Here is a 13,918-nt window from a genome sequence, read left to right on the forward strand (position 1 = left end):
TCCTCCAAAACAGACAGTGCCTGATCTTCGCCTGCCTCTTTCTTCTTTTTTAAATTAAATATTGCCAAAGAGATGCTGTTTTATTGCTTGATATTGTGCATTAGTGCCCTGGATTTCCAAGTTTAGTTTCAGTCAACACTGTCGGCTGCACTTATAGGGAACTCTGCATGTTGGGTTTCTTAGTAGCCTCTTCAGCACATGTGTGTTTGGTTTGGAAGAGCATTTAAATTAAATCAGTGAGATAGCAATGTAAATCGCTAATCTCTTTCCCAAAGTCTAAATGTTCCATTGCAGCATTCTTGAGAGAAATGGGCGTTTTAAAGATTTAGCCATTGCCATTGTTTGGTTAGAAATACGCTGATTTAAAAGTGGACAGCTCTCTTGTTCCCAGTGTCTCATTAAATGTAGTTGCTGAGATACGATCAAGCAGAATTAGAGGTTGACATCTCTCTGTCTGTTCAGCTAGAGAGCTCCTAAGAAGAGGAGCTCCGAATTTGTTAGTGCTGCCAGGTTCACGTTCCTTTCCCTAAAGCAGCAGATTTCTAGATTCTTTTACTGAAAGTGGTTTGCATGCTGCTGCCATTTGGGGTCTTTTTTTGCCAGGGGGTTGATAATCAACATTCAAGTTTCTTTCATCAAACATGCCGAGACCTATGCTAGCTTTAGGGATGCAGAGAAGACTGAAAGAGACCCAGCCCTCACCCTTGAGAGACTTTGTCTAGAGGGGAAACTGATAAACAATGATGATACTAATTGGGAAGAGATAGAGGCCCAGAAAAGGAAGCTCTTAACTCTGCCAGAGGGAATCAGGGAAGGTTTCATAGAGGCATTTGCTTTGAGACTTAAAGGATGAGTAGGAATTTACCAGATAAGTATCTCTTCAACTATGTATCTGATTACAAACTTACAGAAGCCAGCTACTGTTACCTTCAGACATCAGTATGGATGAAGAAACCCTGAGCCTTTCTTGCTCACCATTTTATTACCATTGCTTCCTCCTCGGTTCGACACAGTATTTCAACAAATGCTTGTTGAATGAATGATTAAATGAATTGACACATGGAAACAGCTACTGTTGGAGTAACTGAGCTACTTATACTCAGGAATCCTGTCCTTATTCCCATTACCTGTTGTCTCTGAGGCCCCAGAAGCACTAATGTATGAGCAGTGGCCAGTCTGGCACCTTCATATTCTATGAGCACTTCAAGCCTTGAGTACAGTATGGTTGATTTTCCTACTACTGCTGTAGTATCAGAGAAAGAGTACTAGGCGTGGCGTCAGGAATCCTGGTTCCAATCCCAGATGTACTACTTACTTACTAGTTGTGGTAGAATTTAGGACAAGTCTGCTTTCTAAACCTCAGTTTCCTTGTATGCTAATAAAATTAAGAATACTACTTTACAGGCTTATTCTGGGGAGATAAGTAGATAATGGGTGTGTAACTAACAGTGCCTCCTATTTGTAGTAGAAGATTTGGGGATCTTAATCTACCTATATACCTTAGTACAGAATTTACCTTGGAAGAAAATATTTTAATGATTACTTTTTTATTATTATTATAATTTGGATTATTTATCAAGATAATTCCAAGCATCAAACTTCAGTATCCTTTCATCAACATGAGCCTTATATTTTTCTGTAAGTGTCCTACTTTTTTTGGAATCCCACACAGTGAGTTTTTCTTTATTATCATCACATCCTTATTTAATATGAAGGGAAAGACCCTAAGCTTCCTTAAAATTTTCCTTTCCAGAATTTCACAGATTGGTTTGTATATTGTCTTTACCATAAAATTTATCTTTCCATTTCCTGGCAACTGACTGTTGTTAAACTCTATAAGGTGGCACCAAGAAGTTTGTCAATAACAATGTAGGCTCTTTAATAATCATCATTGTCACTGTTATTGTTAAAGTTGACATGTTGCAAATTGTATTGCTCAATTTCAGTTTTTAGTTTCAATTATTTTATTGACTATCCAACTATGACAGAGGACACTTTTAAGAGAGCAAATGCCATTTCTTGAAAGCAAGTTTTATCAAGCAAAGAGGAAGGAATAATTCTCCATATGAGAAACCACAAACAAATTTTCTGGAATATTGACTAGAAAGAATTCATGTGAAGCGAACTATTTTCTACTATCCTTCCATTGACAATTAGATGTTACATGCTCTTACATAAGGACTTTAATGTGAGAACACATTAAGGGCTTTGAAAGTACCTGTGGAAGTAAAACACAACTTCATTTCAGACCTTTTCCTTTCAATTAGAAGAGACTTTCCAGTGTTCAGATTAAAAACAAAAAATACTAAGAGAGATTTTGGCAACCAGTCTTAATCAGTACTTTTTCTGTGTACAAAGTTGAATAGTTCAAAATTAATTTTCCCTTTGTAAAGTATGTTTAATATGAAGAATTGTAAATCCATTTTATTTAAAGAAAATGCAGTTCTGTTGCATATTCTGCTTGAGTTAGGCTTGCACATGTTAATAAGAATCTGTGACAGTGGTCTATAAAACAGAATATAATCATCCTACCCTCTTTAGGGTTTAAGGAAGCAAAATTTATTCATATTAGTAAATGCTATAGAAGTCCAAGTGTCAGGTACTCTTTTAAAGGGAGTAGCATTTAATTTTTGTCTTTGCTGTTTATATCGACAAATTATGCTTTTCCAAAATTCAAGAAATCTTACATTAATGGATATTTTAATTCATCAGTCTTTCTTCCTCTTTTCAGAGAAAGCTTCTTGCTATCTACCTCCACCATGATGAAAGTGTATTAACCAACGTGTTCTGCTCACAAATGCTTTGTGCTGAATCTATTGTCTCTTATCTGAGTCAAAATTTTATAACCTGGGCTTGGGATCTGACAAAGGACGCCAACAGAGCAAGGTAATACTGTTGTTCACAAGTTATAAGTTGGGCTTCTATTTTTTTTAAAAAAGTTATCATTGTATTTGGTTTCTTATCATCTCATAAACATTTTCGTCCTCAGCATTAAATTCTCTACCATTACATTTAATTATATAAAAGCTGTTTGTTGTAGCTAACATGCAGTTATTTACAATGGAAAAATATACCTCAATTTATAAACGATTTCTAAATCCAAGAATAACCCAAAAAACAAAACCAAAATACATCGTTTTCATCTTTTTGCAGTAAAACTGGTACAGTACATATCTATGTACTGTATATTCCAATGTTATCTGTTGTTGAATATTTAGAGAAAATCTGTTTTTAATAATGTTCAGAAAAGGCAAGGCAAGTCTAACATATAATCTTAGTAGTAAGTTTATTTTTTAATAATTCCAGTGAAGAAGGCAGTACATTCTGGACTAGTCCATGGAGTTGGTAATAGCTTAACTCTAGCATATACTAATTGATGTAATCGCTTTATTGCACACATTCTTTTGCACACATCCATATTCTCAGTAGGAAAAAAAAAGTCCTTTTCCTTGCTGTCAGGATAAATTTACTTAATTTGTTAATCCTAATATCTATAAATGAATAATTCTTCATATTTTGCCTATTTGAGTTTCCCATCTGAAATACATTTCATCATGTTTAATTACACATGTGGCCATAACATCCAGTGATGTTACTTTGGGTGTGTTAACACAATAATAATCACAGGCTGCTGGTTTATGAACAGGGAGATTAAATTAATTCATTTCAAGGCAAGCCTATTGTAGTTACCTAATTTAAATGTTTATAGAACAATTAGAAATCATCTGATTTTTTTTTATTTTATAGCTCACTGAATTTTTGCTCATCATTTAGACTTTGTTTTATGTAGTCTAAACCTGAAAAGAAAGATGATTCTTCCCTTAAATGTGAAGCAAAAGAATGTTGAAGCAATTTTTTCATCTAATACTTCATTTCTTTAAGCAAATGGTTAGGAAATTTCACAGGATGACTTCGTTCTGCATTGGAAATGTTCCCTGTTATACATAAATAAAGAACCTTTAGCACCTGTATTTGTTTAAATTAAATCAGGTTATTATTCACACTCAGTTAAAGGTGATGAAAAGCAGTGCCAAAAACAGATAAAAATGCAGCATCGAAGGTCTTTCATGAGGCAAAATACATAGACTGGAGACTTGGCTAAATCTTTCACCATTCACTGGCAGTAAGGAATCTCCTCCTTTCCTTTTATCCACAACTTGATGGAGAAGGAAACACTATTTCTAAACCATCTGTAGTGGCTAAGTTCAGCAGGCTACCTGCTGTTATTTTGTTCTATCCTCCATTTAATTCCTTAGTTCCTTTTATTTTACAATGACAAAAAATTGCAGTGTAGTTTCTTTTGAAAAACAGTGTTTGAGGGTTTTTTTTTTATGACTGGCAATCAACAGCCATGTAATTGCTTTGTTATGTTTTACTAAAGAAGTCTGTTAAGTAGCACAACTTTGATACACTAGTAATAAGAGTTTGCAGGTTACAGAGACACCTGTGGTGACCAAAGCGACAGAAGCTGCTTATTAGAAAGAGCCAGTACAGCTGGGTCCTATTAACTCCTTATGACACTTTTTTTAAAACACAAAATAAAGGCCTTGTTTTAGGCTTTAGAGCTATTTCTCAATGAATTGCAGGACCAACTAAGAGGTATGATAGGCTATTTCAATCTACATTTTTAAAAATATGGTATCTCATTATTATTATTGTTATCATTACATTCATAAAAATGAAAAGAAGTGATATTAAAGACTAAAAATAGAAAGATGTAGGAATTTGCTTTAACAAATATTTATAGGAGCAAGAAACAGGGCCAATGGGAAGAAAGAGAATGTTACAATTTCTAGAATTTAGGATACTGGCAATCCTTACTCAAAATCAAATTCTATCCATATTACAAATTAAAAACTTTTAATTTAAGGTATTACATTTCTCTCTATAAAGCAAAAGAATTATGTAGATGCTTTTCATGTACAGCTCCTCATTATTATCGTTAAAGCAAATGGAAAAGTACACATTTTACACACACAGGATAAAAATGCATTGAAATGGCATATTCCTAAAAGAGAGTAAAAGTGGATTTCTTTTTGCTATATTAAACTGTAAGAAAATTTTAATTAATTAGTCTGATTTATTGTCCCAAAAAAGGATTGGCTTAGCACCGGTTTTCTGACCACCCATCATAGATTCAATCTAAATATAATTGTCTAATTGAGTTTCTGTCTTTGTGATCTTACTTAGATTTTTTTAGCACCACATTTTATCCAGAGGTGTTTGTCATAAAAATTTATTGCATTGTCCATTTGATACTATTAACACTGAGTAACAAAACCTCAGACTTTCACCCTCAATTCAGTAGAAGACTGCTGCACTAATATTTATTGGTCAGTGAGCTACATTTCAAAAGTTGCTGTGCCATCATTTGCATATTACCAGAGTTAAAATATGACAGATCAATATGTGAAAATATAGAAGAGATTTCTAGGCATCACAAACTAGATTGTTGCTCTGAGTTTCCTTTTAACTGTGATTTTCTTATGACATATGTAAAAGTTTAGAAGTAAATTCCTTGTGGATGGCTTGTCTCATCCCATGTCTGGCTCTCCTAGTTCAAACTGATCAACACATTTTTAAAATCCTGAGCCTGTAAGCTGGTTAGTCTGGATGACTCCTTAGTGATTTTTCTGGGACCACACCCTGACATGATAGGTAGGGACATTTGTGCCCAAGATGGGGAGGGTCTTGCCAAGCATATTTACTTTTCCTTAAGAAATACTCTGCCAAGGGGCGCCTGGGTGGCTCAGTCGGTTAAGCGTCTGCCTTCGGCTCAGGTCATGATCCCAGGGTCCTGGGATCGAGCCCCACGTCGGGCTCCCTGCTCAGTGGGAAGCCTGTTTCTCCCTCTCCCACTCCCCCTGCTTGTGTTCCCTCTCTCGTTGTGTCTCTCTCTGTCAAATAAATAAATAAAATCTTTAAAAAAAAAAAAAGAAATACTCTGCCAGGGGCACCTGGGTGGCTCAGTCGTTAGGCGTCTGCCTTCGGCTCGAGTCATGATCCCGGGGTCCTGGGATCGAGCCCTGCATTGGGCTCCCTGCTCGGCAGGAGGCCTGCTTCTCCCTCTCCCACTCCCCCTGCTTGTGTTCCCTCTCTCACTGTGTCTCTCTCTGTCAAATAAGTAAATAAAATCTTTAAAAAAAAAAAAAAGAAAAATACTCTGCCAAACCTACAGAAACATTAGTCCTCCTCAGTTTATTGTGAATCTCTCATGTGTAGAAGATAAGTGAAGGGTTTTGAACTGAGTGAATGCTTTGGTAAAGTTACCAGAATGTGAGTGTCAATTGTGGTTATAAGTTAAATTTCCTGATTTCACTAACAACCTAGAATAAAAAAAATAGATGTCTATCGAATGTCACTGTCATACACCTCTGTGATGTTGATGATTTGGATTTCCCACTCCAAAATGATTCTAATAACTTTCTTTCTAAGTTGAATACTTAAGTTGACCAACCTATATCTGTATAAAATGGATTAGAGTAATTTCTGGATTGATCTTGGAACATTGCAAATATGAATTGGGACATCAGACTATAGCAGTAATGATTATGTGCCTATCTTCTCCCTCACTAAATTGTGATCTTCTGGATCTTATTCATATTATTTATCTCATTCAAGAAAGCACTTTAAATTTACAAAATTCTAGAAGAAAGAAACTCAATACGCATTTGGCAAATGAATGAATGCATCCAATTCCACCAAAGAATGTGTTTATAATTTCAGTATTATATATCTAAATGTAGGTTTCTTTCCTGGAAAACTCTGTACAGTCTTGTTGGCTGCCATGTCTACTTGGAATTCAGGTCCATTCTTTCTTAAAGCAGTAGGCAGTAAGCCCTTGTTAGTCTTAAGAAGTGCTAGAGGGTATAATTTCCTAAATATCCATCTGAATAATGATCCTGAAAGAAACAGTAGGATATATCTGTAAATGAAAGAGCTAAAAACAGATAATAGTATAAACAAGGAGATCCCACAACTCACTTCTGAAAGTGGCTAAAAGAATATCTTAAGAAACATATATTTCCTTCATGTTTATTCATTGAGTAAACATTTACTGAATATTTCATGTGAACCAGGAATGGTGCTTTGCACTGAGGGCGAGAAGATGAAAAAGATACAGTGCTTAATGCTCAAAATACTCATAGTCTAGTAGAAAGACATGGAGCTAATACGTAATATTAAGTATGCACAAGGTGCTTGGGGAATACAGGTGAAATTCGTAGGGAGTTACTCTACCTGAGTGGGCTAAAGAAGGACTTGAAAGAAATGACACACAGAAAAATGAAATTAGAAGTTTTGTTCTTTTTATTTAGAGATTTTTATATTAGCAGCATTCCTAGTTTATTGGGTTGCAGATATTTGCTATTTTTATAAAAGAATATTGGTATTTTAAGCCTCATAATTAGAAATGAAGGATCAGTGGCTTACATAATTGTGGAGGAGAGGGCCCTGGCCAGCTAGTGTAATCATATATGGTCTGAACCAGATTGAGGATTAAGGTCAACCAGCAGGGATGGACAGATCCCAAGCAGTTGTTTTGTTAATGATTCATCTCCGGTGTTGGCGTGTGCTTACAGGCAGACAGTGGAGCAGAGATCAGATACTCTTTTGGATGTAGAAACATGTAGAAAACTATCATGGATTTAACAATAAAAATATATTTAAGGACAATATACTATTAGTAAACAAATGCTTGTGCTATAAAAGAATAATTTCTTAAAATTCAGGACAGGTGTCACCTCTAGGAAGCCTTGCCACTGTCCATCCTTCTCTTGCCTCAGTCTGAGTTAAAATGCACATTCTTTATGCTCCGATAATATCCATATACTAACCTATATTGATGGAATTCATTACACTGTATGGTTATTGTCTGTCTCCCTATTAGGTTGTCAGCTCCCCAAGGGAGCTATGTCTGTAATCTCAATGTGTTACACAGTGCCTTTGAAAAAGTGAGTGTTATATTGAAAAATAAATAATCTCTAATAGTCTTATTGAATAATGAGAGAGACCAGCTTGGGTAGTGGAAAAAGCAAGGAAATGCTGCTGTATGACTCTAATTTTGTGATCTTCCCCCATAGCCGTTAATAGGACTAATAAAGCAAAAGCCTTCATTTTCCTTGTAGAATGAACTAACAATGTCCAGACCAGGTACTTTGTGTTCTGCTGGCCCTGAAGCACTTGAGAATATTGTGGCCTGTGCTCTGTGCACCAGGCACCCACACACCATCTGGAAAGAGACTTGAATTCCAGCCTAGATGAGTTCATCCAGTGGTTCTAGAGTTTCTTCCCCAGATTCACCAAGTCTCTGATAGCCCTGAAACAATTGGCCCCTCAGATCGGGCCATTCTGGGATGGAACTCTGAGCCTTCTGCAGTGGTGATGGTGCTGATTAAAGTAAACATGTCCACAGAACCAGATTGCTAGCCTGGCTACATGATGACATATGCCACAGAGCCAGGCAAGTTCCATTTGGGCACCATTTGAATTAATTAGATATAGATAGTACTATATAAAGCACAATAAGTGTTAATTTCCTTTCCTCTATTAGAGTTATTTGGACATCTATTGGTTGCATGGGAACATTGGCACATGACTGCCCTTGGTGTGAAGCTGTGTTTTTGGCTATAGTTGCTTCATCAAGAAAAGCTACATAACAGGGCGCCTGGGTGGCTCAGTTGGTTGAGCGACTGCCTTTGGCTCAGGTCGTGATCCTGGAGTCACGGGATTGAGTCCCACATCGGGCTCCCTGCTCAGCGGGGAGTCTGCTTCTCCCCCTGATCCTCCCCCCTCTCATGCTCTCTCTCTCTATCTCATTCTCTCTCTCAAATAAATAAATAAAATCTTAAAAAAAAAAAGAAAAAGCTACATAACATGTGGCACACTAAACCACCAATATTAACCAGTAATAAGTGAGTTAATAGGTATCTCTTTTTCTGACCAGGATGGCCCACAAGGCAAATGTCTCCATTCATCCAGGATAGGTACTGGTTTATATGATATAATTCTAGAAAACTTAAACATTGAATTTGACTAGAATAGTGCCAGCTGAGGTCACCAGCCAGCTATGAGTTGCTTATATGTAAGTTTCTGAGGTGGAAATGTTTAGCACATCAGCATACATGCTACAAAGTGTTAAATCAGGCATCGCACACTACTTCTAAGCTGTGTTCTGAGTAGCTGCAAACAGTTACCTAGGAATTGCTGACAATTACACAGGTTGCATGTAACATATACAGAGTGTTGTATTAAATTTTACCTACACAGTTAGTACCAATGTTCACAGACAGAATTCTATTGCCTGTTAATATTAGCTTTTGAACTGCATGCCCTTAGGTGCAGTATTTCAGATCACTGTAAACTTCTGCTGCTATGCTGACAGGTACTTGTTAGCCTTAATATTCAAGTGATAGTTTTCCACATTACTTAATCTTTGGCAAGAGTTAATTGACTTAAAGCTCTTATTATCAGTAGGCTGTCTTCACCTGCACTTTCCATCTCAGTAATTAGCCATATTCACAGTGGCATACCCTTAATTCCAAACTACTCAGTGCTTCATGCCTGGCTGAAGCCTAGATGACCATGTTACTCTAACCCTACACCTCCATTTGATCCAGCAAATTTAGCCCAGGTGTGGGGTCTGTGTGGGAGACTAAGGAGTGTTAATTTCCAGCTGCTACCCTAGGAGCAGATATGGATTCTGCAGAAGTAGCTGATAAAACAGATGGATATGTTGTGGTCAGGGAACCAAGACTTCATAAGAGTCTTCATGCCAGATTTCCATATAATTTTCCCCAAACTTCTCTATTCCCTTTGTGCTACGTTTTCCTTCCAGTACTTTTAAAGGAAATGTATTGTCATCCTAAACATCCCAGGTCAAGGGCTTAATTAATGCTTTAAAATAAAGGTTCCAAAACACCAGGAGAGTTTGTCATTTTCTCCCTGGTTTGTTTTGTGAAGAGGGAGGAGAGAAGGTGAGGAGGAACCCCTCCTGTTCCATGATTACATCCTACCCACTCATTTTCTCCTTTTCTCCTCTGCTTTTGATTTTTAGTGGCAGTCTTAACAGAATGTCAAGATCAATTTGCAGCATGGTTTAACTCAAGGTTTGCGTTCTGCCAGCAGCAATTGTCCCTGCAAACAATGCCGTGTGTTCTTGTAACTTCAGAAGCTTTTAGAAGGATCATGGCAAGGGCAGCATCTAATGACTTTATTAGTGTAAGGTTTCAAAATGGGCTCCGTAATTGTTCATATCTCTTTGTCAGCAAGTCATAATTACTGCTCAGCATTGTCCAAGGGTGCACTTGTGAATAGTTTTCTAATAGTACTGAAAGGAAGGGAAAGCGGGGAGGATAAAAGGTGATGGCCTCTTATGATTGAGAACAAGCCAGTCTGTATATAGATGATGGCTAAACTGTTTATAATACTTTACTCTTTTTAAAATAGAAGATTATCCTTTTTAAAATGTTCTTTTGGGTAATTTGAAATGACTAGTTTGGAAGCCTTTTTTACTGTAATTTAGATACTTCCCACACTACTACCTAGTACTACAATCATAACTGCCTGGTGCTACGTGCACTAAATCTGAATCAGGCTATGTATTTTTCCTTGACATTAATCTAATTATTGCTATTTAGGAAATGTGCATTTAACTCAGATACAGTTTTCTGTGTGTTTTCACAGTCTATGTGAAAACTGTTGTTAGAAAAGAACAATACAAAGGTGATAACTGTAGACAAGACAGTCCAAAAGAATGACATTGTAAGTTTTTATTAAATCTTTTTTTTCTCATGCACTAGACCTTTCTTGTTAGTCTTTTGGTGTTCTCCTTGGTCTTTCTGCTAAACCCTTTGTGTTTTGAATATGCTAAGTATCTTGATTGTAAGAGTTACAGAATTAAAAGGATCATTGCCTTCTCAAGATATATGAAGGTTCAGCTTAATGCCAAGCCTTTGTGCTCTGTTGCCAAATTTTTTCCTGTTCTGTGACTCTGTACATTCATGTACAGTTCTGTGCAAATATTCACTCCCAATAGCTAGTTATCCTAGTATTTTAGAATATACAGATTCAAATAAATATGACTGCCATAGATATTTAATCCAGTGTTTATATAGAATAAAAAACATGAGTTATCTAATGAAACAAATTCTAAAAATAAGACATCTCCAAAATGAAATATTTTTTTTAAGTGATATATACCCCATCATGGCTTTTGCCTTTACTTCTTGCCTAAAATTGAAAAGATCTCAAAAAATTTATTTTTTTTTCTTAACTGCTTTGTTAGTACTAATAATTTTTATATTCATGGTTGTTTCTGAAGAGTTTTTACTAATCATATCATCTGTGCCACTTAAATCAGTAGCACAGTTCTCCTCTTCCATAAATACTGATGGTAATACACTCAGAAAAATTATAATGGAAACATGTTAGTTCAGTCATATAAAACCAACTATGGAAACTGGTTCCTCTGACATTTTTCCAGTATTTTCCTGTCAGTCTACATAGATAACTCAAAGAGGTTTTAGTGCCCAGTTATCTTAATGATCTAATCTGCTAAATATACCACCAAAAATTGAAAGAGGAAATAACTGTTAGTCTGGAATTGGGGAGTCAGGTGGAATCCTGTTTCTTATTTGTTTGGGTAATTCATTAGGAAACGGTTTGGTATCCTTTCCTCAAGGATGTGTCTTTGAACTTGATTGCATTATAGTAATAGAGAAAAGTGACAAAATAGTTTTATATTATTAACAAATAAAGGCTTAACCTTAGGGATTTTTGTAAAAAGCCTTCTGTTAATTTATCTACTATTGGCTGATTCAGTCTGCAGCCACACCAACAATTTAAAGAATCCTTCTGAACAGTCTCCTTCAATGTATCTTTCTTTTCCTCAATGCATGATCAGCACCAAGAAAGTCCTCTAACATTCTTTTCTACACATCTCAACTAAGGAAAGAGTGAAGCAAGCTTATACGAACAATAAAGAAGCTTTGATTGCTGTATCTCAATCTGAGAAATTATATTTCCAACCCAGTATCAAATCAGGTATTGGTGGCTCTGAGCAGCACCCAAATAAGTTACTCAACAACCACAGCAACAAAAATTTATTTGGCTATTATGAAAGCTATGTAAGTATTAACTTTTTATTAGTTCTTAAAGCAAAACCTATACAAATTTAAATATGTCAGTTGCTGTTTTTGAAAGACTATGATAAACTATTTTTTCATTGTTTATACAGATAGTCAGACCTCATTCATAAAATGTAGAGCAGTTAGGAAGTGGGACTCAGTCAGTCTGGGAGTATGAAGAACTCAAGGAATATTAGGCAAGTGGTATAACATTTCCAGATCTTTTTTTTTTTCATCTCTGAAAACTGGGGGAGAGGACGCTAACAGCTGATCTATTTGACCTAAGACTTTTGACTTAAATTCTAAAATTCTCTTTCTGATGACTTGGACACAATTGTTTTCAATAGAAAAAAGAGAAGTAAGCAAGATTTTGTTTTTAAAATAAATGTTCGTAAAGTATGTAAGTAGATTATAGCATACTGCGCTTGCCAGTTTGTGATGATTTAGTTAGTGTGACCTTAGTGGAGTGTAGCTAAGGAAGCCACAATCATTTTCTCCCTCTTTCACCAATAAAGATAGCTTCCTTACCCTTAGAACTGTTCTCCAAGCTCATGCCATTTTTGACAGGAGCTTCTACTGAGAGAGTATCAGTAGCTAAGAACAAGACTATCATTACTGCTTTTTTAAAAAATCAAAACACATAATAACTGTAACCATTAAACCTACTATGTGCCAGACTCTCTCTATATGAGCTCCTTTAATGCTCACTGTATATACATTACCTCATTTAACTACAATTCTACAAAGGTCCAGTCACATATGTGGAAACTATTTTTGGCTCAGAGAAGTTCTGTAATTTACCCAGTGTCATGTAAATGGTTGTACGAGGTATAAATCCCAAATCAACCTATGCTTTTCTGCTTCATAATGCTTCTTGCCCCATGACCTTCTCAGGCTGGATTATTCAACAATGAAAGTGTACTGAGTAACTGTATGCAAAGCCTTGTGGGAGTTATAAGAGAAATATAACACATGGACCTTTTGCACAAGGAACAAATAAACATGGGATTCACTAAATCTTAGAGTTGCAGGTTAGAGAGGTATTCTCAATATCCAGGCGGCAGGTATTTTTCCTCATAATGTGCTTAACTGATGTTACTACAGTTGCTACCTGAATACTGCTAGGGACAAAGAAATTAAAGCTTCAAAAGATAGTGTATTTTTGAGCTACTCGAAAAGTCAGAAAAGGTTTTTGCTACAGTGCTTCTTCCTCTGGAGGGCTTCTGCAACTTTCTCCCTTTTGGTTCTAGTTTTGAGTTAATAAGCTTAACTTGGGAATTAATAAGCCTAACTTCTGTTCTGCATTACAGTCCTTTATCAATTTGACCACAGCTATCTTGTTTACCCTATTTTTCTTGCTTTTTCTTACCAAGTATGTTTGTTTATTTCCATTGTTCCTTATATGCTAGGGTATCTAGACCCAGCCCATTCAGAAGGTGCTCAAATCAAGCTCCAGAGCAAGTTTATCTCATGCTATGCTCAATTCTATTCTGTAATTTTATTATTGGCTCCTATTGAATTGAGGTAGTCAACCAAAACCCCCTACCAGTTTTTCAGATATGAGGCTGCTGAGAGTAGTCTGGGTCTGTGTTGTTACTAAACTAGATCTCTGCCATTCTCTACTAATGCAGTTGACTGACAGCATCTTTTGAAGTTCAGATTCTATTAACTCTCCCAAGAGTTATCACTCACAAATGATGCTGTAACTCCTGTCATTTCTACTGTTATCATTCTTGATAATCCTCTCTGCTCCTAGACATATCTAACTCCAGAAAAATTTTTTTCTTCTCCTT

General features: G+C 36.1%; 1 protein-coding gene across 6 annotated transcripts in view; it reads left to right on the top strand.

The window, feature by feature from the left end:
- FAF1 (Fas associated factor 1) overlaps positions 1-13,918 on the top strand; it is a 503,750-nt gene that overhangs the window by 380,616 nt on the left and 109,216 nt on the right. For all 6 annotated transcript variants that reach the window (XM_078073166.1, XM_078073168.1, XM_078073169.1 and 3 more), the window contains one exon: positions 2,732-2,886. In XM_078073166.1, coding sequence (XP_077929292.1) covers positions 2,732-2,886 — 155 coding nt within the window. The remainder of the gene's footprint in view (positions 1-2,731; positions 2,887-13,918) is intronic.

This window comes from Halichoerus grypus, chromosome 5, assembly GCF_964656455.1.
Source record: "Halichoerus grypus chromosome 5, mHalGry1.hap1.1, whole genome shotgun sequence".
In the NCBI taxonomy this organism is placed as follows: domain Eukaryota; kingdom Metazoa; phylum Chordata; class Mammalia; order Carnivora; family Phocidae; genus Halichoerus; species Halichoerus grypus.